The 27,852-nt window shown below is 41.1% G+C and overlaps 1 protein-coding gene across 3 annotated transcripts in view; it reads left to right on the plus strand.

The window, feature by feature from the left end:
* Positions 1-27,852, plus strand: part of TGFBR3 (transforming growth factor beta receptor 3) — a 286,700-nt gene that overhangs the window by 160,462 nt on the left and 98,386 nt on the right. For 2 of the 3 annotated variants that reach the window (XM_045547545.1, XM_045547544.1), the window contains exons 14-16: positions 749-869; positions 9,768-9,809; positions 12,119-12,226. In XM_045547545.1, the coding sequence (XP_045403501.1) occupies positions 749-869; positions 9,768-9,809; positions 12,119-12,226 (271 nt within the window). Of the gene's footprint in view, positions 1-748; positions 870-9,767; positions 9,810-12,118; positions 12,227-22,466; positions 23,202-27,852 lie in introns of those variants that run through there. The other variant, XM_045547542.1, reaches the window with a different exon arrangement.

Raw genomic sequence — 27,852 nt, forward strand, 5'->3', positions numbered from 1 at the left:
AGACGGTCCCTGACTTATGGCTCCACTTAGGATTTTTTGAATTTACAATCATGCAGAAGTGATACACATTCAGTAGAAACTATACACTTTGAGTACCCATACAACCATTCTGTTTTTCACTTGTAGTAAAGTATTCAATAAATTACATGAGACATGCAACACTTTATTATAAAATAGGCTGTGTGTTAGATGATTTTGTCCAACTTTAGGCTACTATAAGTGAGCACATTTAAGGGAGGCTAGGCTAAGCTACGATTTTCTGTAGGTCAGTTGTATGAAATGCATTTTCGTGTTATGATATTTTGAACTTAACAATGGTTTATCAGGCCGTAACTCATTATAAGTTGGGGAGCACCTATATGTGAAGTTTCCCACAATCACAAATCACAAACATGAACCATTTATACAAAGCTAGCTTGGTGAAGGGCCAACATTAGTCATATAATTTCTCTATTTTTAAACTAAATAACACTAAGAGCTCTAGTTGTTGGGAAAAAGAAGGGAGAAGGACAATATCTATATGTCACCCAGTAATATTTAAATCTTCAAGTGCAGCTAAAAAGTACACTGGGCCTGCCGCAATATCTCCCAGATTATTTGGGGTTCTTTGAAAAACACTCAAATCTGTTTTCCTGCGTTAAACAGCTGTGAGCTGCTCTGAGAAAAGGCCACAGGACAGCTGTGCAGGCCGAGCTGGTGAAGGCACTTGTGAGTGACCCCAGACCCTGCTTTGCTCTTCCTCCTGCAGTGCGTGCCGCCCGATGAAGCCTGCACCTCGCTGGATGCCTCGATGATCTGGGCCATGATGCAGAATAAGAAGACGTTCACCAAGCCCCTGGCTGTGATCCACCACGAAGGAGAATTGAAAGGTGCGCTTTGGGAGGCTCAGACAATAGAGGCCTAGGGGCTGCTCATTAAGAAGATCCAATACCATGAATCCAAGTCCAGTTTTGTTCAAAAGATAACTTAAGGGCCAATTAGTAACTTTAGAAGAGGATTGTTTTGCCTGAAGAGTCTTTTCTTTCACTAGTTCTCTGCCATTGTGGCTGAGTTGTGATATCTTCACATGATATGTCCTCTGTAAAAAATCAGATCAGGGTAAAAGTTGTCCCTGTCATGATGTCACCCTCCCTTGCATTCAAATATGTTTCCTTGAGTCTGCAAGAAAGGGTTAGAGTTACTCCTGGCATGCTGGGGATTGCAAATGATCCACAGCTCATCTTCTGTGACTTACTGGTAATGGTGGTGCTGGCTACAGGCTATTATATTGCTTTGTGAAAACTGCACATGGCTTTGAGAGAGAGGGTGTTATGTATGTGAACATTATTCATCTTAGGTGTCATAGCAGAAAGAAGATTGAGAACCACTGCCCAGATGCATCTTATAATTCAATTTTCAGGATTTTGCACAATCACATTTGTTGCTTGAAGCCAAGGGTGCCTCTTCCTACATGTGCAGACACATTCAACAAGCCACATCTTCTAGGAGAAAAAGAAGGATGTGCCCTAAAAAGTGTGGCATCAGTACCCCAGAGGACAGGCAAGGCAGAGCCAGGTCTGGCATGGGCGGGGCCAGCCAAAACCAGCAGGGAGGCAGAACTGGGCCCCGTGGACCATGTGGATAGCGTCTGCCAGGGACCCGCATCACAGCCCCAAGGACATAAACAAGCAAGAACACACTAGGCAGCTGTCAACATCTAAGGGGTGGAACTAAATGTCACATGGACTGTCTAGGCGATTACGGTTGTCACTGTCTAGAAACACTGCTAAGGGTATCAAACTGAGAGAGAAGGCTGGGAGAGTGAAAGTGGATTCCAAGCCTCCAGGGTTCGGTATTTTAGGGCTTGAGCTGCAGGCTGCCTCCTACCACCCTGAGGGGCAGAGAGGAGCCTGGGCACTAAGGGCCTGAACAGCAGCCAGTGAGCTGCCTGGCTCCAGTTGCTGGGCATTAGCTGGGAGACCTGCTGGGTGGTGCTGATACCAGATTTAGGGTTTGAGGTGGCCTTGGGGTGGCATCTGATCTGAGCACTGTTGGATTGGGATTTGGCAAGGCCAGGCAGCAGGGGTGGCCCTGGAGCAGGCAGGAGCTACCAGAACAGAGGCCTGTGGGTGCTGTCCAGTTTCTTATTTGGATGAGTGACCTTTATGAAAATAGCAGTGCCATTCTAATTGTCGTATCTGGTGGTGGAATTTGCCCCGTCCTAGGAACACGCTCCCTTCTGAAGGGCAGGAGAGTGTTGGGGGAGAGCTAGGAGCCAGAGGCGCTCTCAGCTTTCTCCGATAGCTTGCTGTGGGGCCTCGGAGAACTCCCCCCACCTCTTTGGGTCTCATTTTCTTTATCTGGAAAGAAGTTTGGCCTAGATGACTTCCAGAGGCCCTTTCAGCTGTAATACTAAACTATGCTGTTTGAAGAAGCAAAATAATCTTTAATTCATTTCCCGGCCATCCTAAAGTTGGTGTGAAATGTACATGTTAGATGTTTATTGGTTCCTCAGCAACGTTTTTGTTGTTGTTTTAATTGGTCGGTTTTCAACCATTTGAAAGTCGTAACAGCAATAGTCTTTGTTTAAAGGGATTGCCTAAATAGTTCCTTTTTATTGGGTTCAGGGGAAAGAAATAAGAATAAATTAATTGTGTTGCAAAGTAATCACAATTGGGCAACAGCTGGCTCTGTTTTGTACCATGAGAGTGAGTCGTTTAACAATAGCAGCGGCTACTCGGACTCCATCTGTTACTTTTACCTATTTTAAGAGAGGTAGTTCTGCTGGTAATTGAAGGCAGCAGTTTGCTTCTTCCCATGCCAGACAATAATTAGGCATTAATACTGCAGCCGTATAACTTCCAGCAATTCATTCATTCTTCTTTTGAGTCTAGTGGTATTTTTCTAAGTAATTTCTCTTGTAAATTAGGTAATTACTTTTATTTAAACTTAGCGTAGTTATATTGGAAGTTCAATGTTTTCTTACATAAAAGTTCAAGAGGAAAATTTTACCAAATATCAAAGCAATTTTATGAGATTTGCTAATTGAGACTAGATTTTAGTGGAGGAGCGTGTGGGTGAAGAAAGTTTATTACTTAGGTTTGTTAAACAAATTGGGGAGGTTACACTGCACGCCAGCTTCCCTTCCCGGGGGCTGTATGTAAATTTGCTTTCTAACTTTGCACCGAATCCGGTAGGTTTTCTGGCAGGTTTCAGCTGTGTGTGTGATTCCTCTCACCTTTTATATTTATTTTCCTTTGACTCTAAAATAATTTCTCCTCAATGCATTGGAGTCTGTGCTTTCTCTCTGCCTCACAGTGAATTGGAAGAGTCATTTGAAAAGGGAATGTGACTGTTTGCCTGATAGCATTGGTTTATTTGAATAATAATGGGATCATGAGTGTTTTTCCTGCCAGACAGCTTTGTGTCCATTTATTGTAGTATCTGTGGGAGCAGGCAGATCACTTACCATGGTGTTAACTTTTTGGGTAAAAATTTCCCAACCAATAGGACGCTTCACTGTCCTTTTACTACACAGGTGCTCTTTGAAGGCCATGCCAAAGCTCCAGCTCATTGATTCATCTTATTTTCGACAGTTGGGTCTTCTGGGGCAGCAGCTAATGGCTCTGGTTGGCAACTTCACAGCCAGGCAGAGAGCGGCTCTGTGGCCACTGCTGCCAGTAGTGCTGACAAACTTCCAGCGGTGTTTCTTCCTTCTGCGGACAGGGGAAGTAGGCCGTCGGGACTAAATAAATAATTCTGGGTTCCTCTACTGGGCCACTGTTTTTAATGGATCCTTCATGAGCACATCTTTGCCACCCTTGATCTCTAAGTCCCTTGGGAACCAGCATTGGGTTAGTGTTCTTTTACTACCTAAACTCTCAACAATAGATGATGGTGCTGGTGGTGATGATGATGATGATGATGGAGATGCGGATGATGATCTAACATTTATTGAGCATTTACTTTGTGCAAGGCTCTGTGCAAAATGCTTTATGCGGATTATCATATTTAATTTCACATATAAATGATAGATCTGGGATTCAAGTCCAAGCATTTTGATTCCAGAGCCTGTGCTCTTAAACACTATGCTTTATCCCAGATGGAGGTTGATTATAGTTTTTAATAAACCCTACAAGCAACATAGGCAGTTATCTCTTCACACCCCCCTCTTCCCACCCATCTTCCCTGTCTTCGTACCATATCACATTGGTATTCAAGGTAACACCCAGATATGCTAATGATTATGAACTGAAAGGAAGATGAAGAATTTTAGGGAAAAAGTCTGTTCTTGTAGAGGGTTAAGATGTTGGGAAATACATAAACTGTTTGGGAGAGTATTAAGGTTCAGGAGTTGTTCTATGATTTTAGATTATAACTCACAAAATAGCCCAAAAAACATGAATAGTTTATGCATATTATGGTTTATGGCAAAACAATTAAAATAGTTGGGATGGTGCCATCTTGCCATATTTTTTGAAGTATTTTGAAGTATAGGCATGTGAGTGCTATTTGCTTTGGACTCTGTGACCACTTTTTACAGCATCTAAGAACACTTGTGCTTACAGAGTAAAAATGGTTACAACACGACAGTGATGACTTTTTCAAAATGGTGAAAGGGAGAAGTAACTTACATAAAAGTTCAAGAGGAAACTTAGTGCACATACAAAGAAAAGTGTGAACATGAGAGAGCAATAACTGTCATTGCCAAATTTGCTATGATTTATATACATATATATTTATTTAATTCATAGCAAGTTAAATGTTTGAAATACTGCATTTTCTCCATATTTCTACCGTGAATTAAAAAGAATAATAGTGCCTGTGTATCTTGGACACTCAGTAAATGTTAATTTCCTCTCCTTCCTCTCAATTTCTCAGCCAAACTGAAGGCTTTTTTGGGGGTAGGGAGGAGTGGAAGGGAAAGTTATGAACGTCAACTGGAAGTTAATCCAAGAGAGACATTACTTTTTTGAAAGACATTTGATCTTTCCAGAATGAAATACTCTAAAGGACCAGCCAGGTTTTGTCCTCCAGCTGCGGTAGAGACGAGGAGAGACTGAGTAGGAAGATGGCAGACATGCTTAAGTGACAGACTGAGGCATTCAGTTTCTACCCGATAAGGGAGAGGGATGTCATAGGGATTTTTTTTTTTTTTAACTCTATGTGCTTCATATTTTTTAAACTTTTTGTTTTGGGAAATTTCAAATATATACAAAAGTAAAAATAGGTTTCAATAATTACCAATCTTGTGAATCTTGTTTTATCACTTTCTGTTACCCACTGGATTGTTTTGAAAGAAAACCAGTCATTTAATTTCATCCATTAATATTCCAGTGTGCACCTCTAAAAGTTAAGAGCCACAAAAAGATCTTGAATGGGGTACTGGTGATTAGATCATTTAGGAAGACTTCTCTGAAAGAAGTGTGAAGATTGGGTTGCTGGGGAAGTATAATAAGATATACATGATATTTATGGTTATTTATTCCCCAAAACGTTTGCTATGCATGTGGGAGGCAAATTATCCTGCTTTAAGGCCTTAACAGTCGAGTGCAGGGTTTCTTAATCTCAGCACTATCGTCATTTTGGGCTGAGGTTGGGCGTGGTAGCTCCCACCTATAATCCTAGTGCTTTGGGAAGCTAAGGCAGGAGGATCATTTGAGGCCAAGAGCTCAAGACCAGTCTGGGCAACATAGTGAGACTTCATCTCTACAAAAAATAAAAAAATTTAGTTGGGTACAGTGGCATGCACCTGTTGGCCCAGCCACTTGCGAGGCTGAGACGGGAGGATCACTGGAGCCCAGGAGTTTGAGGTTATAGTGAGCTGTGAGGATGCCACTGTACTCCAGCCTGGGTGGCAGAGCAAGACCCTGTTTCAGCAAAAAACAAAATTGGGGCTGGATAACTCTTTGTTGTAGGGGTACTGTCCAGTGCATTGTAGGAAGTTTAGCCACACTCCTGTTCTCTACCCACTAGATACCGGTAGTAACACTCACGCGCCTCCAGTTGTGACAATCCCAAATGTCTCATGTCTCTAGACATTTCCAAATGTCTCCTGGGGTCAAAAGTCACCCCCAGGTGAGAGCCACTGGTCTAGTGGCAGGATGCAGATAAGTGAACAGGTAGTTGCAATGAGTGCCATAAATATCAAAAGAACCCAGAGAAGAGGTTCAGTTACAGTGAAGTAAAGTTAGTAAAAAAAGACTCTTGTCTTAAGTGGGGCCTGCATGAAGGCCTCCTGAGTCTCTAGGAGGAGACTTCCTCTCCCCATCCTTCCCTCTTTGCCAAACACCAGTAGATGTGGGTACCAGTTTGACGCCTTGTTTCCCTGTGGGCCTGCTCAGTCCTACGGTGTTGAGGAAAACTGGACTGAAAACTGGAGGCCAAACGCTGTGGTCAGTTACTCATGCATAACCCCAGAAATATCCTGTTCCTGAAAACCATGCCTGATAATCTGAGGAGGGAAATTTTGGTTCTAGAGGTAGACCAAAATTTGCTCAGAGTATATGAAAAGATTTAATTCAGAATGTTGATTATAGTTTGTTCTTTCTGTAAAGAAATCTTTATTGTTAGAATTCTCTTTACAGCAATAGCTAGGATTCCTTTCTTACAATCTTATCCTTAAACCAAAAGTAAATATTGTTACGTCCACTCTTTTCCTCTTAGCATGCCAACTTGATCATGGGGTTCCGGTGGAGATCAAACTATTTTAGTTATACTCAGGGGTTATTGGGGATTTGGGAACAAAAAAGTTAGAGGACAGAATTCTTTAACCTCAGTTCTGCAGCCTGTGCTTATTATTGTTTGTGCACAGAAACCATGAAGGAACTTCACCCCAGGGGAAATGAGCAACAACTGTTTAGCTCTGTGCGAAGGGTCCTATTTGGGGTGGGGGTAAGGATTAGATCATAACATAAGTACATTAACAATTTTAAAACAATGCCATATATCACACAGGCCTTACTTTGTAAAACTTACATTTTACATGTGAGGTCTCCTTAGGAGAGAATCCTTATTTTTAAACCACTTGGGGATTCTGAGTGACAGCGTTTTAACCACAGGCAGTTGATTGGATGGAACTCTTCCCAGAAGTGTGTACATTTCTCACATGGTGCACACTATAGTGACCTTTAAATGCCTTTGGATTGAATTCAGTGAATCAAGCTATTACTTCTTGAAAGTAGGAGAATTTTGTGGTTAGATACCCCTACTTCATAGGCTTCTTTGGTGTTTAAAATGAGATCATGTAAGTGAAAGTTTTTTGTCAATTGTAAAACACTATACAAATGTACAAATTTAAGGCGTCACTGTTGTTATTGCTGCCAGTAAGGCTGATGGGACCAAACTCTCAGGAGAGTGAATTTTATAGTCAGTGTGTGTTCGGCATACTGAATTAGAGTTTCTTAAAAACATTAAAATCATTTAAATTTTCTAAGTAATTTTACTGAAGTATAACTTTGCATATATCCTCTTCCCGGGGCCACCAGGTTGCACAGTTCCAGGGGCCACCATTCAATTGTGGTGGCTCTGATTCACCCAGTAGCATTCCTTCCCCTAGAGCTGGGCCACTGGTAACTCATGCCACAAGAATGTGGACCAACCCAGCTGAGGTGGTTAATACGGAGAATTCACAATCCTGTCGTCTTTTACCCTGTCTAGCTTCTTTATTTTTATAAACATCAACTCAAATGCTGCTTGTTTCGCTCAAATTTTCACAAGTTCTTTTTGCTTCCCTGTAGATTGAAATACAAGGCGTTGTGTTCCTTCTTTATTGAATGAAAATGGAGATGAAAAGAGAGGTGCCAAACACATATCACTTTTTAACCTCTGAAGGGTAAGGGCAGAGTCAGTGCCAGGGCTCGGCACATGTTTTCGAAAGGGCCAGATAGTGAATATGTGTTTGTGAGCCACACAGTCCCTGTCTCAGCTGCTCAGTGCCGCTGTTGTAGCGTGAAAGCAGCCCTAGAAAATATGTAAATGAATGAGCATCACTGTGTTCACATAAAACTTCATTTGTGTAGTAAATTTGAATTTCATATAATTTTCACATGTCATGAAATGTTATTCTTCTTTTGATTTTTAAAAAATCAATTCAAAATATGGAGCCCATTCTTAGCTGACAGGCCATACAAAAATAAGTGGGCTGTAGTATCCTAACTCCTGGTCTCTGCGGGTCTCGCCGTTGAGGATAGGAGTAGCTGTGCTCAAGGAGTTACTGCATCGCTGCTTCCCCCGCTAGGACGGAGTCATGCTCTCCAGTCATTTGTCCTGCTAGGAATCTGGAATTCTGGTTCAACCCCTGCCCTGATGCTTTCCAGCTGTGACCTTGCATTAGTCACGTGGTATCAGAGTCTCGGGCTGCTCATTTCTAAAATAGTGATAAAAATTCTTTTTCTGCCTCCCTCGTAGCACTGGTCTGAACCTCAAATGAGATCTTGCCTGTGGAGCACTTCACGGACATGAAAGCATTATAGAAATAGCGAAGCATATGAGCATTTTAATAATCTTATTCCTAGTTTCCTCTGTTGTCTCCATTTTCAAAGAGTGCATCAACATTTTAATCCTCCTTCACCAAACATTTCTGGAAGGCCTGTTCTATGCCAGTCTGAGCCCTGAAGATATGCAGAATAATATGAACTAGACCTTGCACTTAGGGCAGGAGAAAAACATAGGAAATTACAACTCAGTGTGGCACAAGTGGAACAGATGAGGGATGGGATGAGCAAAGGTGGGAGAGACCAGCCCTGTGGGGTGGAGATGGAGCCTGGGAGAGTCAGGGGATGCCGCCCAGGGGAAATGCCAACAAGCAGGTCTAGGGGAGGAGGGTGTTTCAGAGGACAGCTTGTAAAGCATGATGACACGGAGCAGCATGAAGTGTTTGGGGAGCTTAAATAACTACGTGTGAGGAGTCCAGCATGGGTGAAGGATCCCATCAGGAAAAGGAGGCTGGAGAGAGGTGGGAAGAGAGGGAGGGAGAACTTTGTCACCACGCCAAAGAGTTTGGATTTTTTCCCTACATGGGAAAATCGTATAGTGGGAAATAATTAAGGTGTTTAGTCAGGGCAATAACATGATCAGCTCTGGGCTCTGGAATATTCACACTGGGGACGGATGTGGAGGAGGGAATATTTGTAGGGGAGGTGGTGTTGGAGACAGGACTCTGACAGCACAGGTGGGTGATGAAGAGGAGCTGAGCTATCAGATAATGGGAGAATAAGGATGCTCTGACAACATGTATACGTTAAAGAATATTTTGAAAGTGGAATAATATGAATACACTGGAAGAGCATGGTATTTAAAGGTATTGAATCCTTTTGTGATTAAATATAAAGGTGCACACACATAGGTACGTGAATTGTCAGACTCAAATTCTGTAAGTTTAGGTGTTTACCTTCGAATTTTGTTCAAATTAGGGAGCCTATACACTTGATCGATGAAGTACAATGCTTAAAGTTGCTGAGTAACCCATGTTACAGTTTTGATATCTAAAGAGGATAACTTACATAATGAGTGCAGTGCGCACCGTCTAGGGGATGGACACACTTGAAGCTCTGATTCCGGGGGGAGGGAGGAGGGAGGGAGTGGGGGGACAAGGGCAATATATGTAACCTAAACTTTTGTACCCCCATAATATGCTGAAATAAAAAAACAGAGAATGTCAGAGCTTTCACAAAGTAAGTATTTATTAACAAATAGAAAAGTGTCAGCTTCTACTGAGATTTTGATGACCCTTTGCTTAAATCTTGTTTTCTCTGTGGAATGCATTGTGATTTATGTTTTTGTTTCAGAAAAAGGTCCAAGCATTAAGGAACCAAATCCAATTCCTCCACGTAAGTCTTTATGCAACTATTTCGAAATAAGGCCTCCTGGGCTTTTATAAGAATGAGTTGGTTAGTGAACATTTGCCAAACTGAGTTTTGATAAGGAGACTTCTGCTCTCATTCTCCCTTCCCCTTTCCTCCTTTTTCTGATATTTTTTTGTTTTTCTCTGTCCTTCTTTTGTCCTCCTCTTTCTTTTTTCCTCCCCACCTTTGCCAGTTAAAAATATTAATTTGTTGGCCCGTGGGCGTGTATGGCTTGAATAGGAAGGCAGTAACTTAACTTAGTTTTAGGGAGATAAGTTAATTATTTGCATGCTTATATCTGATGTGATCTGAAAGCATTAGCATACAGCTGTGGGAGTGGTTTGCTTTAAGTCTTATTGACAATATTTACCTGCTCAGAGAAGTAGTGCTAAGGGAACTCGTTGGCGTACCTTCGAGATAATCACTAGTCCAAGGGGTGGGGAGGCTATGGAGGACATGTGAGAAAAAAAGAGACAGCAACACCAATTACTACAGAATGATGAGCTGGAAATTGCCTAGGCCGGTTTTCTGTGGAAGAAAACTCTGACCCAGAAAGAGTCCTGGGCTTCTTGGCTGGCCACCCAGAGCTCTTCTAGGTGATGATATCTTGTGAGGAGAATCTGTGCTTTTTTTCTTCCCTAAGACTCCCAGGATTGGTCTTCATGGCTGACTCCATCATATACACATAATCATCAGTCTGGAGAGCTCTTTTATACAAAGCACTGCATAAACCATTCTCTTAAGTGGATTATTTTTAAAAGATGATGAAACAGTATTATGAACTCAGAGACACACAAAGAAGGAAAGAAGAGAGACACATATGGACACATTCTCTCATACTTACCTAGTCTGATTTTTATAAACAACATCTCCATCTTTGGAATTTTAGAATATTTTCACTAAAAACTAGTAATCGTGTTCCATTTTTGCATCTGTCTGCCCTACTGACTAGAATAAACTAAACAGTCTGATGGCCTGGTTCATCTTAACCTCCAGAGAGCTCTTCCCAGTTCTTCCTCCTTCCAGTGGACCCTCCTCCCTTTTACAAACTCATTTGTTTACAACCCTGCCTTCAGCGGGTGAAGTGGTGTTATCTTCATTTTTTGGAAGTTGAATAAACCCACCAAAGGGCACACGGCTGGAAGAGTGGGGACCAGAACTTGAGAGTTTGTCTCCTTCCAGACTCTTTCCCACTAGGACGTACTTTTCCCAAGTGCTCTGGGGCACTGGGGCTTCGAGGGTCCCATGTGCACAGCAGTCTGTTACACTGGAGGGATTTGAAAGGCAAAGAGGTGAAGAGATTTAACTTACAGAAGAGACCAGCTGGAGTTGCTTCTGACTAGAGCAGAAAGAAGTAGTATTGAAATAGTGGGGAGATCCTATATCTTCCATTTATATTAAAAAAACACAGACCTCAGAAATTTTGTGCTACCAAAAATCCCTCTCCCTTGGAAACCAATTTTAACTTTTTACAAGTGACTCAAGGAAGGTAGTTCTGTTAAATGAAAGGAAATGTTCTATTTCTGTGGCCTGAAATTAATTTGAAATATAAAAATATTTGCCAAAGGGAGGAACAATTGATTCTATTTATATGTTTTGCTGACCATAAAACTGACATCACTCCCCACTGGGAAGTATTTCCGTTCCCCTCATAGAAAGATCACAGTTGGAAAAGTGTTAAAAAGTAGGTTGTTTTAAATGACATAATACATAGTTGTTAAGATTGAGAGTTTAATACAAGGAGATAAGTGAAATGTTATCCACAAGAGTAGTATATTCTTATTCTATGTTTTCTTCTCTTTCTTCCTGCTATCTTTCATACTTTCAAATGTTCATGAAAATATATGTGATTTCTGTGTAATGTTTCATTGTCAGAGGTGTTCAATCACTAAGGAGCAATGAGTCAGATTTTGATAATGGAAGTTCACCTTATTTTCCAAAGCATCTTATCCTGTGAATTTTCAAGCCACCCTTCATTTAAATAGTAGGTCTTCAGATTGAGACAGTGGGACCACAGACTTAACATTTTACAGTTTACAAATCTGACATTTTAGTTTGTTGCTCAAAATAAATAACAAACTGAGAGTATCTTGGAAACCTGATAATTTCATTTTTCCTTTGACAAAAAATTTGCAATTTGTGAAATACAGTATGTTTTATTGAGATCTTCATTACATTCTCAGATTTTACTAGTGCTCAGCTTTTATAACGGTGCTTGTGAAACAAACAAAAAGCAGCGATGTATGGTGCAGACTAACTTAAAAGTTATGTGTATTGGTTTCCCTCCTTTATAGCAATTTTCCATGGTCTGGACACCCTAACCGTGATGGGCATTGCATTTGCAGCATTTGTGATCGGAGCACTCCTGACGGGGGCCTTGTGGTACATCTATTCTCACACAGGTTAGTGTGACTGTTGAATGTTGATTGGTGCACGTCTTGTGTGCCTGCCACACAATAGATACCAGTGTTTCATTGGGTGATCGAATGGATGAAATAATGAAGGAGAGAAAGTTCTTTTCCTATTATTTTCATTTTACATATTTGGCATAAATTGGGTTTTGCAAAAAAAATGTACTTCTAGCAGTGGTAGAACAGAAATGTTAAACTATTTACATTAATTGCAGTTGTGATGTTGGAGAAGTTTTGTTTCTAATAAAGCTAGTTTGTTGTTAGAGTTTAGCTGAAGAAAGTTGATGTAGATAATCTGTAAACAGAAACCATTCCCCCAAAGCTAAAGACTTAAGAATAGACATATACATGGGCAGCGAGTGAAAAAGGAAGCCAAGGTTCTATTACTACGTCTGCCAAGGTATTGAGCGCTATCCACCAGAGTCCCTAATCAATGACTTAAACCAGAGTTTCTTGGCCTTGTTTTCACCCATGCCATGTTTTCTTTGATAAACATAAAAGTCTCATGTCTTTCTATAAAGTTTTCAAAATATATTTTCATGAATTCAAAAGAAAACCAGTGAAGCAAAGCACTCATTTTCAAGCTATTATCCCCCAATTTCCAAAATTTCGATGTGCCGCTTTCTACCAATCCCAATGTTGAAACATGCTAGTCTGAACAGAGAACCTATTCTGACCCCACTGTAGATTGGCGGCCCAGCAATGGGAGCCTGTAGTACAGGCGGAAAGAACAAATGTATTGCCCGTTTCTATTGCTTTTGTTTGTTTCCTTGCAAATATGTGAATGCATTGCTTCTGAGATGTGTCTAGAGAGCTAGTTGGTCTTGTTCTTTCTTGGGTACTTGCAGTTTACACTGTGAACCTAGGTCAACTGTGCTAGTTTGGTCACAGAAAAGTGGCAGACCCAGCCTCTCTATTTAGAATTTCATTAATTCTCCATCGAGGCAATGAATCCTGTGATTTTTGGCCTCACCTGGGACTATTCAACTGGCCAAGCTGAAAGGATGATTGATCTAAAGAGGAGAGAAGTACTGAAGGAATCTTAACATAATCCTCTTGATTGCTAGACAAAACCTCAAACTGTTGAGAATAAAAGCATGACACAGTGATTCTCTGGCAGTTAAAACTGCAGACTCTTTATCATCTGAATTTTCACTTCAAATACTGCGTCACCCAACTGAGGTATTTTAGATTTTGGCAGAAGGAAAGGAAGGAACCCTTTTGTGCCTAGCATGGCTCGTTACCCTAATCCAAAGCTGACCTCTTGGCAAAAGTTTAAGGGACTTTAATAGTGGGGCTTTGAGTCCTCAAATTCGTGTTCCTAATCAGCATATGTTGAGTGAACTATGTTTATGTGAGAGAGAGACAGAGAGAGAGAGAGAATCAGAGTCTTGAGTGTAATGATTCTGAGTGTCACATAAGCATCTGTGAATCAGTTTAGGAGCATTCTTCCTCATGAACAGTTTATAAAAGGACCAGAAGGACAGCGTTTAGCAGAGCAGCATTTTAGAGTGAATCATTTTGTCACAGGGATACTGACAAGTTCACATCTCAAACCAATAGTTCTTTGCAACTTTTTCCAACCTCCTGCATGGCTGAGAGGTTCTAGGGCTGCTGGCACCCCTGTGTTCCCTGTTGGGAATGAACTTGAAAGTATTCCAAGAAGACTGTGTAGCCCACAGACACTTAACATGTGCCTGCTCGGCCACTGACTGGCTGTGGTCACAGAGCTGCACCCTCAAAGCTAATCTTGGGCCAGGAAGCCAGCTCCAGGTAGAATATAGGGCAACCAGAAGGCACTCACTGTTGGAACACACCCCACTGAAGTCCCCTCAGTACTCCCAGACTCTCATCCACAGCCATGTGCACAAAGCTGACAAAAAGCAAAGTTTAGTTGTATATATTGCTGCTCACTGAATTTGGAGTTGTGTTATTACTGATGGCTTTTCCCCCAGGCCAGATACTTCAGGAGGGGTTTTTAGGTATTGTTAATATAGAAATAGGTTTGTAAATAGATTTAAGGAAAATGAAACCAAAAACCCTTCCTGTGATGCTTTCCAGCAAAATAAACTATGCTGATTCAGAGCCTAAAAGGTTTATAGACACTGTCATTCAGACTAAAAATCTATTAGCATCACTTACCATATAGCTGCAAAATTACTTTTCATTAAAAATGGTAGCCTCCGGTTCACTTTACAAACTTCTCGTAAGGAAAACCAATGCCGTACAAACTTGAAAAAGGCTCACTTCAGGACCAAAGGATAGTTTCTTGTCCAGACCCCTCAGTTTTGTACCTGGCTGAGCTAGCAGCAAGTTTAGATTAATAGGAAAGATCATAATGCAGTGACCAGTGAGGAGAGGGGGGCATACAAACCCTGACTTGGTCCATTTAGTTTTACAATAATCTACGCTGCGGAACTCAGACCTTACATGGTATATTTGGGGGCTCAGACATCATCTGCCTTTGTGTCAGAAACAAGTCTTATTTTGGATGACTTTCCCTTTGATTAATCTTTCCATTCCATCTGCAAGACAGAGCACAACCCAGGCCATATATTTGGCTTGTGCATATCTACTTACATACCTGGAATGTGTGTTAGTCTAAAAAGTCTGGGTTCCCACTTTATCATGTGACAACTCTGGGCACAATAAGAGATACTCCCTTAAGGATATATTAATCCTGTTTGGAAAACTCCATTTGTAGAACTTACATTCTCTCCTAAGATGGTGCAGAGAGGGGAGGGGTGGTTGGGAGTGGAAATGATGCTGGAATGGAACCATTGAATCTTCATGCTTCTGGGAGCTTAGCTAGTCCAGGGGTCCATGAAGGTCCCTAAAGCCATATGCAAAATCGTGTCTTACTTTCTGTAATGCTTTCCAGCAAAATAAACTATGCCGATTCGGAAGCTAAAAGGTTTATAGACACTGTCATTCAGGACAAAAGCTTTTATTTTTAATTTTTAGTAAAACTTTTTAGTTTTATCATAGTAGTACCTGCATATAGTTTAAAGGCTGAAATAGTTTTACAAGATTTGTTATGAAAAAAATCAGGCCCCTGCCCCCCCCCCATACATACTCCATCTTTTCACTCCCAAGAGCACCATTTTAGACTCTCAGCTAATTCTTTTGGATGTTAATCCATACCTCTAAATAACATGAGTAGATCGCTGCTCTTGACTTTTTAGTTTTAGACCTTTTCTGCTGACCTTCTCCTACGGAAAATGAGGATTTAGCTCTCTTTCACCTCTGTGCCCCAATTGTACATTCATTCCCTTCTTGTCCCCTTCCCGCACCGTCCTCCTAATAGAATACTGAAATTTTGGTTAAATCAGAATTTACTGTTTGCATTATGACTACCTAAATGCTAATCATGATTTAGTCATATAGTATAATATTATTTCTCCTGCATGACTTTTAATTTTTCCTAGAATTAATAATTATCTTTCCTCATTAGCTTTTTTTTTTTTTTTTTTAAAGACAGAGTCTCACTCTGTTGCCCTGGTCCAGTGGTGTCATTATAGCTCACTGCAACCTCCAATTCCTGGGCTCAAGTGATCCTTCTGCCTCAGCCTGCTGGGTAGCTGGGACTACAGGCACACACCACCATGCCTGGCTAATTTTTCTATTTTTTGTAGAGATGAGGTCTCTTGCTCAGACTGGTCTTGAACTCCTGGCCTCAGGCAGTCCTCCTGCCTTAGCCTCCCAAAGTGTTGGGATTCAAGGCATGAGCCACTGTGCCCAGCCTGAAAGACCTTTTTAATGGGCATTGATTAAAATAAACTGACATGGCAACAAATTGTATTTGGCAAGTGGATATCAGAAAGCAAATATTCAGACTTCCTGGGCAGGCATAGTACTGGGCAGTGTCCCTGAATATGAATAATGAAGCACATGTCAGATTCTGGGGGAGACAAACTTGTTCACTGTCGCTAGATGAGGCAGGGCCATCTTGCTTTAGGTGCTGTCAGGTCAAGCACATGAAGCCCAGGTCAGCCAAAAATGTTCACTGAATTACCCCTTTTGAATGTGATTCTCTTGCCCTCAACTGTGCCTGGTGTTCGTCATTCCTGGAACCTTCCGTTTCACCCTCTTCAGAGAGTAAACTTCCTGTCGTCTTCCTGGATGAGGAAGGGCAGGGTCCTAGTAGGGTGGAGTGAGGCAGGAGATTTAGAGAAATCTTACTGCTTCTTATACAGAAGTTCAGCCAGCCCCTGTGCTTATATCCCCATGTTCACCCTCTTCCAGAGGTGCCTGAGGCCACTATTTCCTGAGTTGTTGAGGGTTCTGTGACATAAACTTGTTGTTTCTCAGCTTTTCCACTGTTAGCTTGGGTTTGGGCTCTCTTGAGTCTGTTAAGTCAGTTACCATTCACCCATTTCCTCACCAGCTTCCAGTATTTTACTGCTGTTGTCTTCACTTTTGTTATCTTTGTTCTTGTGGGTTTGTGCCTTTTTAAAAATCCATTTACTGTCATTCTGATGAGATTAGGGGAAGGAATGCAAATCAGTGCTTTAAAATGCACCATCTCTATGCAAAGTCTTGTCCTTGCTTTTTTTATCCATTTCTTAAAGAGGGATCCTCCAAAATTTACTGGTCTGTTTCAGCATCTCCTTTTCACCTATGGGGAAACTGAGGCCCGGAGAACTGATGTGACTAGCCAAGTTACATAGTTATAATGGTCAAGACTCAAACCCTGCTTACTTGATTCAGAGTTTACTCTTCTCTTCCTATTCTGTTGTTACAAATTCAGAGGGCATGTCGCTGCGATACTTTTATCTTCCTTTTGCTTATCAGATAGTAAACTTATGAAATGACATCTATTTTGGTTATTTTTACTTCTGTTTAGTATGTGCCAGGTTTTGTTAGGTTTGTTCACTCATTTATTCTTTCACTCATTTGAACTTTTTTGAGCTATTATTAAATAATAATGTGCCAAAAACTGTTCCAGGCACTGGTAAATTAGCCATGAACAACACAGAGTCCTTGCTCTCATGGAGCTTACATATATTAGGAGGAAGAGAGTAACCAGACAGACTGACAATAGATTGGTTTAGGTAGAAACCCAAATACAGGCCAAGTCAACCACTGGGAAGGCAACAATTGAGTGAACAGTGTCAGAACAATGGAGAACTGGCAAGATAAGTCTCACTGGAGAAGGAAGAAGTGTTGTTTCTTATTTGAAGAATTAAGTTGCCTGTAAAACTCTCCTGGTAACCGAGGAAAGGTTGAGAAGGAGGAAGGAAGGATATGAATGGCCAGATGCTATGGAAGGTGGTTTGTTTCTTGAGCGAGAAAGACATGCTGACAGACACCAGGAAAGCGAAGGCATTCATCTTAACCCTCTGCGCTTAACTATTTTATAAAACAATGATACAGGCATTTGAGTGAGAAGAGAGTGGATCCTGCCTTCTTTAGAGTCACACCAGGGTTCCCATCTGTTCCAGCTGCGTCTTTCTGATTCCTGGGACTCTGTGTCTTGCCTCCTATGTTACCACACCTCAGCCCATCTTCTTGCTGTTTCTCTTTTCACCTGGGCTAGGCTTGGGAATGTGGAGAAACCTCAGACCTCTAAAAACACTGGAGCCCCCAGAGATGCTCCTAATTCAAAACTGTTACCTGACTCAGGTGGACTTTTGGGTGTGTGCTTGACTTCTGCTTTAAGAACACCTGGTGTGTTCCGCTGAGGATTGCTGAGTTAGAAGCCCGAGGGATTGGGACAGACACGCCTCATTCAAAACCTCAGCATTTTATTTTGCTGGAACAGGAACACATTTTATTTTCAGGAACACTGAAACATAGTGTTCCTGCCACTCTTAGATTTTTTTTTTTGTTCTACTTAATGAATCAGAGCAGCCTTAAATATCTTACAGTTTTGTAGGACTTTGGAGTTCAAAAAGCTTTGCCTGTGCATTTCTTATTTTAAGCACTCTCACCGCTAATAATCCTGTGAAATAGGGATCATCTCTGTTTACTAGAAGGAAATATGGTTAAAATACCTACTCAGGTAACAAGACTAGTAGTTGAACAAATTAGAGCTTCAAGTCCAATTTCTGACTACAGTCCACAGCTAGGGGTTGTAAAGATATATGTGGACGATGGCTTTCCTCCCCCAGCCGTCTTCTCTTTCCCTCCTCCTCCTCCCCCCCTTCTTAGTTATTATCAGACTTTGAGTGCATACTGTTCAGGACCACAAAGCAAGTAAGATATCTGCAAAAAACCAAAGTGCAGCTGCAAGCAGCTTGGCCATACTGTGGGAATATAGAAGGAAAGTAGTAGGTGGGATATTTTGAAAGAGTCCTGCCTTGGAACATTGTTCCTTTTCCCCATAACTTACAACAATATCTAGTCCTGGAAAGTTTTGCTTGCAAAAGGAAGATCCTTCAGCTTGGAAAGTGGGGATGAAGGACTTTCGAAAAAAACAATCGAAGCCTTTTCTAAACTAAAGGTAGTCTAGTTCATTCTCCTTAAGGAGTGAGTTAATTACAGTTAACCAAGACAGTGATTGGTACAAAATCACAAATAACGCATGGGCCTGAGGAAAATATCTTTGGTTCCTTTCCAGCATCAAAAAGATTATTAAATCTAAATCACCCCCAGGCATATGGTTTTCAATCCTACGCTTAAATATCTCCTGAGAAAGAAATTCCATAAATTCCCTCTGTAACTAACCAGTCCCCATAATCAGCAAGTTCTTTTCTATGGGACCTAAATCCCTATTTCTGCCATTTAAACTCATTTCCTCACGTTCTGCCCTCAAGGGAGATAGAGAACAGCTGTCTGCCCCTCTCTGTAGTAATCCTCAAGGGCAGTGTTTGCAAATAGTCTCCTTTGGGCTAAATAATTAAGATTCCTCTCACCTTTCCTTTAAACGCTTCTGTTTAAAGCCTTTCCATGTTATTCACATCTGCCTTAGACAGGACCTGCCATGGTGAAAGACTTAGGGATAAAAATCCAGTTGTAAAGTAGATACCGAAGAGGTGGCAGAAAATCAGATCTGGACAAATCTATGCCAACCTAAAGAAATAAAAGAGATTCTCCCTTAAGAAATATGTTTTTCTGTTTATTTTTTTTTCTTTTTTCGAGGAAGGGTCTCACTGTGTTGCCCAGCCTGGAGTGCAGTGGCTATTCACAGTTGTGACAAAGCTCACCGCAGCCTCAAGCGATTGTCCTGCCTTAGCCTCCCCAGTAGCCGGGACTCAGGCAACCACATCTAGCTTTGTTTTTCTGTTTCTTAGAGCATTTCTGGCAAAATCTAGGCTCAGCTACAGCTCATGTAGGAGATGGGTGACATTAATCCCTGGTGTCCTTATCCTCCAGGTACCCTCCTGCTCCAGAGTACTCCAGGCACCAAATCCCTCTTTCCCTCCTCACTCTTCCTCCTCCCCAACTCCCTCTTCACTCAATGTGGTTTGAGATTTTAGGAGCAGAGCATGAAGACTGAACTCGTTTCCTCTGATGTCCAAGTTTGATAGTTATGAGCAAGGAGCCTTCCTTGAACTTCTTACATTTGTTGATTCGGTCTTCTCTGCTTAGCCAAGAGGTCTTCCTTGCTCATCTTCTCCAGAAGTAGTCTGGGTCTATTTGCCACCCAAGGGATATTTTAGAGAAAGCTGGAGCTCCAAGAAATCAGAGGTCACTGTGACGGAGAGCAGAAAGCTGAAGGACCCATCTCAGAAAACCCAGGGGACTGTTGGCCTTTTAAGCAGAAGCATCTTCACATTAAACTTTCTTCCTCATGGTGAATTTTTCAATAGTGTCACTTCTATCCGACAACAAAAAAACTTTTTCTTAATTTTGTCAAAAGGTAAAAGTTTTTAAAAATTTCATTATATTGAGAAATCTTGTGTCTTACATATGAAAATAGCCACAGAGGTAGAAGGGATAGTCTAAAGAGAAGATTTTCAGTATTTCCCAGCAGATTGTCTTTGGCACATTATTGGATCAAAGTCAATAGAATATTAGGTTAACTTGACTCGTCCACGTTGGTGAAATGCATCCTGCAGTCTAGAGTGTTAGGGGGCTTCTTTGCTTTGTTTTGTGTTGGGTTTTATTTTGAACAGTGTTTTGTATTACCAGGACAAGAGTTTCCAAAACTCAGGAAGTTGAAAGTCCTTTTTAATGGACACTGATTGAAATAAACTGACATGGCAACAAATTATATTTGGCAAATAGACATCGGAAAGCAAATATTCAGACTTCCTGGGCAGGGCAGAGTACTGGGCAGTTTTCCTGAATGTGAACAATCGAGCACGTGTCAGATTCTGGAGAAGACAAACTTGCTCACTGTCGCTAGATGAGACAAGGCCATCTTGCTTTAGGGGCTGTCAGGCAGAGCACATGAAGCCCAGGTCAGCCAAGAAAGGGAGAGGGGATTGAGTTACCGCCTGCTTTTCTGATGCATCCTTTATTTAGATGAGAAAAGATATGTCTTAACGGTTGGCCGTGTGTAGCCACATCAGTCTTCCTCTTCGACAGCACAAGGACCCAGCTGGGTATAGTGTGAGTCATAGCGGGACTGAATTCTTAAAGTACATCTAGAGTTGTTCAGGTCTCTGGAGGTGTTTTTGTTTTGTTTGGGTTTTTTTGTTTGTTTGTTTCCTTGTTTGTTTTTTACATCAGAATAGTTGAGAGATTTGATTGCCTTCTGGAAATAAAATGCCCACTGTAGGGAAAGCAAATTTTTGTCAAAAAGTTACTGACGTTGGGGCAAATTCTCTATTCTTAATAACATACACACATGAAGGGAGGGTCCAAAATAATAGATTTCCAAAAAAGAAGAGTAAAAATACAGTATTTCTCTGCTTCTCAGGAATATTGACCCCTGCCCCCGTTCCTTCCCACCAATCCCAGAAGAAAAGATAATTAGAGGAAATACAACAAGGGCCAAATGTACAAGCACATAAATGTTCCAAGGTTGATGCAAAGTGTACGTAGCTGTGTGGTTCATGAAATGGGTAACAGGGAGAGCCATAAGCAGACCAGGGGGCATGAGCCAGTTCTACATTTTGCAGAACTGTTTCTTTGGCAGAGGCTTTTGAGGGGCCCCAGAAAGGGACTGTTAGTAACGGGGTGAGTTCCTGTACTTGGAGGCAGAGCCTTTGCTCCAGTGTTTTGTTTTAATGAAGCAGCCGAGAGCCTGCTTATCTCAGGCTGATAGATGTGTATTTCAGCATGACAGGAAAGAGGAGGCTCGTTCATAAACAGACCTGGCCCTCTGGGGCTTCCCACATTGGAGGGGGGAGACTGCTTACAAGAAGTTTATGAAGTTTATGCTCTGACTTTTCAAAGAAAATGCAGAAATGAAATGTTTTGCATCGAAGAGCCCTGATCACTTTTCCCTACCTAGAGCCATTTTTTGAGGGTTGCACTGAGGCCAGTTTTGCTGAAGAGAAGACTAACTCTAGGGCTTTTTGAACTGTTAAATGCAAACCATGTGTGTGACCCGAGGTTTCCTCCCTCTCCAAAGCACTGTGCATTTGGCACGAAGGATGGGTTTAGTAAAATGCAGTGGGGTGTGTAGTGAAAAGTGGGATGCTTACAGTGTTAGGAGATACTCACGCTGCACCACAGTGAACCTCGGCGTGGAAGTGGGGCTGTTTGCTGGCAGCTGCAGTCCCCGTGTGCATACAGGCAAACCTCTTCCCCAAAAGGTGTTTCTGATGGTAGCCTCCTCCCACCCCGTTCTCATGTCGGTTATTCGCTTGGCACACAAGGCTCTCTCTGCTGTAGCTAGAACAAAATCTAGACTTCACCCTAGTTTTTAACAAGTGTGTTCAGAAAAGGCCCCTGAACTGCCATGGTTCTCTTATTACATTGTAAAAGTCTCACCCTCCAAACCCTACAGTATCTTCATGAGAGAAGATGCATGGTGTTTCCTGAATACAAGTGCTGGTCAGTTGGCTCACACAGTCCAGGTGGTGGTTTCTTCAAATGTGGTAGGCCCTGAAATCCAGGGACTTTGTCATCAACTGTCAGAGGTCTTAGCCACTCCAACTGCCTGTCAGTCAACTGGAAAGCTGTTCTCATTTTCCCATGAAGGATGTTTTAAAAACAAAAAACCTTATAGTATAAGGTCTTCCAGCCATCCAAGAGCTGTTCTAGCTAGCTGCTTCTGCCTGTGGTTGAGAAAAACATCAAATAAAATGGCCAAGGCAGGAGAAATGTTCTTTTGGGGAATGCACATGTGTAACAGGAGACTTTCTTTGCCCCTGCTTTTCGTTACTAACTGCAGGGGAGACAGCAGGAAGGCAGCAAGTCCCCACGTCCCCGCCGGCCTCAGAGAACAGCAGCGCGGCGCACAGCATTGGCAGCACCCAGAGCACGCCCTGCTCCAGCAGCAGCACCGCCTAGCCCGGCCGGCCTCTGCCAGGGTGGGGCCGATGCTGAGCCTCCAGCTCCGAAGGCTGAATTTCGGTTCCCTTGTAAAGAAAGAGTGACTTGCAGTATAAAGATCACCCGTTGTATTCACCCCCCCCCCCACCCAGGGCTAATGTAGAATCCACGTGAAAAAGCTAAGGGGGGTGGCCTTCTCCACCAGCCCTCACAGGCCTGGGGGTTTTCAATGTGAAACACGTGCCAGTTTTTAAAATGCTGCTTTGTCCCGTTGAGAACATCCATAATTGGGGGCCCTGAGTTTTACCCAGACTCAAGGAGTTTGTAAAAAGGATAATAGCCAGATAGTAGAACCAGTGAGGAGATGTGGCCAAAGATTCTTTTATGTCTGAACCAAGATGTAAAACAAAAGAAATGCTTCAAGGCTTTGTAAGCGTTCCTCCATGTCTAACACGCACCTTTGCGGGATGCACACTTCTGACCTTGCTGCCACACCCCGTGGGGTCTGACTCGTCTCCAGGGGTGCCGCCCTTGGGGACTGCATCCTGACTGCAGCAAGGCAACATTCCTTTCTTGTGCCCTGGGCCAAAACCAATGCTGATTACCTTATCAGCTTCCTGTTTATTCCCGTACTCCCACACACAGACTGCAAAAATGTCTTCATGCAAATTTTATATTTCTTATAGGCATATAGAAATTGAAAATGGCCAAAATCTGGAACCACGGATTTGTGCCCATTTCTTACATTTTGTTCTGATAAATTTATGTATAAATTGAGGCAAAATTCCATTGTCAAGGAAGAATTTGCACAGTGATATATTTGTATGTGTATGTAAGTACAAATATATAATATGTCATCTGGCACATTCATTTTTTCAGTTGAAGAAGAGAAAATTCATTCCCCTTTTGAAAATGTCCTGTGTTTTCAGAGTTGCAACTTAAGTGTATTTGGTAAGGTGAATGTTTCTACTCAAAACATGTCTATATTTTTAAAAATAGGCCCTTTTGTAAAAACCAAACTCTTGTGAGAGGCAAATGCATGGTAGGTTATGTTGGATTCCAGTTGGTTATCTGAATAGTGTCACCAGTTCTGCCAAGACAGTGCTGAGGTGTGGAAAAGGACACTCATTTGGATCGCTTTAGTTCTCTTGCCTTAAATATATCCCAAACTCAAAAAAGATTTGAGGTGAATTTCATTAAATGGAATAATATGCCACTTTGCAGCTAAAATAAGCTCAATGATACCTCTATGTTAAAAAAGAATGTGAGGGAAACTTCCATGCCAAATCATTTATTGCTAAAGATAGCTTCATAGTAAATTATGTAGTTTTCTTTTTCCAAAATTCCCCCCAAATTACTTAGAATTTCATAAGTAGAACAAATTAGATTCTACTCCAAAATATTCATAAGCAAATCTCACTCCCCTTAAAAAAAGGAAGTTGTGCTTGGTTCTCTGTGACTGGAACCTCAAGTAGGAAATGTCGATGAAACTCATAAACCTTAAGGTAGTGTCTACACAGAAAACAAGTAGGTGGAGAATGACAATCATTATTTCCCAATCTGATTGATTTGATAGATGTAAACATTTAATGGGGATAATTTTAACCAAAAAAGATTACTGTAGGGCTGAGATTTTCAGTCTATCCACATTGCTATATTGACAATTTTTCAGATATCCACATATGAATAAAGACATGAGGTTAGAAGTTTTTTCCCTTTAATTTTTTTTTAATGTAAGGGTATCAGAGTGGAGGATATAGATTACGCTACCTGTGTTTAAAAATAATGCGCTTTGCCTAACCTTCAGCAGAATGTATTGTTTTAGCATATTCTATGTATAAAAAAGTTTAAAGATGTCTTCAAAGAAGACTAGAGTCTTTAAGTCACTTATAGCTATATTTTACTACAAAAATTTGTGTATAAAGATATATTTAAGTGTTTTAGATAAATTTAAGTTACTCCATAAGAAATGTTTAATTTCAGCTACTGTGAATTCTTTTGATCAATCCTTTGCTTTTTTAAAAACCCTTTCCATCTTGTTAAAAAGAAAATTAGCTACTAGAAGGTATTAAAAGATCCATTTCTTAGATGGGCAGAGTTAAAACCTTCTGTAATATATTTAAATGTATATTTTTAAGAGAGATGCTACATTGCCAATGATTTTATAAATAATTTAAAATTTACACATTTATAGATGCAAACCAAAAGATTTTTTTAAAAGAGAAAAAAATTACCTTTTATTTGTTTGGATCTCATTGTCAGAAGTATTATTCAGGTCAAGAAATCCAAGTTAATGAAACCTGATCCCCTATTGAAGAGTGAATGTATTCCTAAAATATTTCTTAAAACAGAATATTAAAAAATAGGGTGTTTTCTCCCTAGCTTCTTGTTGCATTTCTGATTGCTTCATACTTCACAGTTTTAATGCAAAGTACAAGCTCTACGTTTATAACATGTTCTGCAAGTTTCTTTAAAACTATTGTTATATTTCAGTTGAACTCATCTATCTGCATAGTCTTTTGTTATTTCTGCAGGCTACACCCTTAACTTGCAGAGGCCATTTTGTTTTATTTGTTTGATGATAAAGCTGTGTTTGAAATGCTTTAAACTCCAAGGCAGATTGTCTGTGTAATAAGCTATAGCCTTTCACCATGTGGTGTTTACCAGCTGTTACTCTGTATTTTAAAAAGCCAGAGATTTGTTCTGTCTAAACTGTTTCTATAGCATTTTCTAAACAGAAAAAAAAAAAAAATGGTCTTTTCCTTGTCTCGTAATAAGATTGTAAACCCATTTCCTGCACGTGTTCTTAGCAGGCATGATTGTGAGTGTGTGTGGGGCGCGCACATGCGTGCCAGTCTTTTTGTACTGTAACTACCTCATGGTCTGAATGATGATCGTACTGCTGGTTCTGTTAACAGAGCACATTTTGTTGGGCGAGTCCTGTATGTGATATTTTTTCCTGTTTGTTTTATCTGGGGGTTGTTCATGAAACTGACAGATGTTTTTCTAAAAAGGACTATTATCAGTTTCCAAATACAATACTTCTCTCTTCTGGTTTTTCCTGAATGAGCCTGATTTTGTTGCTGTTTTTCATCATCAATGAGGGTAAAAAGAGTACCCTTAAAATTCCTGTGGCCAGTTTGAACACCCCTGTTGTATTCTTTTCTCTGTTCAATGTGTCAGCTGTTTTGTGAACATGCTTAGATGTATAGTTTTGATAATCACAATTTTAAGTCTTTAATCTGTGCATAATAAAAAGATATATATCAATTATTAATATGTGTCTTGTTTGGTCATTATTAAATTCTACCCTCAGGCTGATATAACTTTTTTCACTGTGACTTTCTCCTACATGTATTGTCTGCTCCAGCCGTGCTGATGAGGAAGAGGGAGGGGAAGGCTAAGAGGCTCACGGAAGGTGAGGGAAGCGTGGACAGGCCAGAGGGAGAGTGCAGCAGGAGCAGTCCCTCTTCTCAGAAAGACAGGGCAGGAGACGTGGAAGTGGGTGTCCAGCCCTGGAATCCATTCCTGGGCCTTCATCAGTTAGGGCCTCCCCTAACCCTAACCCTAACCCCAGGAGTCAAGGAAAGAAAAATAGTATGTATATACGATGACTATTTTCATCCCTTCCACATTCCCCAGTGAGCTTCCAGCATTCCATATCTCAGTATGGTACCTCTTCCAGTTGCCCAAGCCAGAAACAGGGAATCTAACTGGAGCATCTTTGGCTCTCCAACCCCTGAATGGAGTTCAAGTGTTATTCTATCTCTAGAATATCTTTCTCCAAACCACTAACTTATACCTCCTCCGACTGTTGTTACCCATTGCTGAAGAACCATTACCTCTTGAGCTGAGTTTCTGCAACAGCCTGTTAACTACGATGCCAACCTCCCATCTTATTCCCCTTAATCCCTTCTCCACCATGCATCCAAAGCAATCCTAAAAAGACTCAAATGATGTTTCTTCCCAACTTGAAGCCTTTAAGTAATTCTCCATTTGCCTTCGGGCTAAAGTTGAAATTTCTAAGCATGTCTCAAAGGAGGATAATCTGCCTGCCTTCCCGGCTACTTCTCTCACCTCTCTGGAGCTCAATTCTGTTTGGCATACACCCTTCCACCCCTAGACAAATCTGTATTACAAAAACAGCTCTCATGCACCATCAAAGATTACAATATAACGTTGAGTATGTGTTTACAAGCCATACTCCCAACCCCATCTCCTCCTCCCCCTTCTGAGAGTTAATGACTTTGATGGTTTGGTATCAAGGCCAGCAGTCCACCCCTCAAGTCTTACACAGGTATAGATGCCCATAGAACAGGAACAGTTTAAGTTGCACCTCACCTGGCCAAGGTTGGAGTCCTCAGTACAGATGAGAGTCCAGCCATTCTTCAGTGCCATGATTGCCCCCTGCAATCTCAGAGGATATGCGGGAGAATTTGGCAGGTCAACTAATTTTTCTACCATTAAACTCTCCTGGTAGGTACTGGAGCAGAAACCTAGGTGATCTATAAATGGGCTTGGGAGAGTCTATCAACTGCCTGGAATTGTGTGGAACATTTTGTGCAGATAAGTCTGGGCTTTTGTTGTTTTTGGTGAAAGTGTCTGTAGCCTTTTTGTAGTTACATCCTCCAATTCTTTAAAAAAAATTCTGGCTCACACAATATGTGTATAAAATGAATACAAACAACACAAATATGTAGCAGTAAAAAAGCTTCATAATCCTCCCACTTGGATCTAAGAATACTGCTTTAGTGTATGTGTTCCCAGATGCTACCTGATATTCATATCAATATGTACTTGCCACTAAAATAATGGTTTATAACATTTGTGACTTTTTCACATGGCTTATCTATCAGGCCTCCCAAGATGAGTGCTAGTCATCATCACTTTCTTACTAGGCTTACCTTAAATTGCCCAAGTAAAACATGGTTATTGTAGGAGGTGAAATAAAACAAAAATACTTGTTTATGCTATCCTTCCCCCCTCACCTAGTCTCTTCCCTGGAGGAACTGATATTAGCCTTTTTCCAAACTCAAGTGTATTGAAACATGTTCGTGAATAGAGGAGGTTTTCTTTGTTGACTACAAATGGGATTGCAATATACATACTCTGTAACTTGCCTTTTTCACTTAATGTGGACCTTCTTGTGGTTTACTAGATACCAAACAAGTTCATGCTTTTTGATAGCTACATAAGTTACACAATGAATTCAGCCAATTCATTACTAATGACATTTAAAAGTGTTATTTTTAGGTTTTTCCAATATACTCTGCTGCAATTAATAT

Source organism: Lemur catta, chromosome 3 (assembly GCF_020740605.2).
Source record: "Lemur catta isolate mLemCat1 chromosome 3, mLemCat1.pri, whole genome shotgun sequence".
NCBI lineage: Eukaryota > Metazoa > Chordata > Mammalia > Primates > Lemuridae > Lemur > Lemur catta.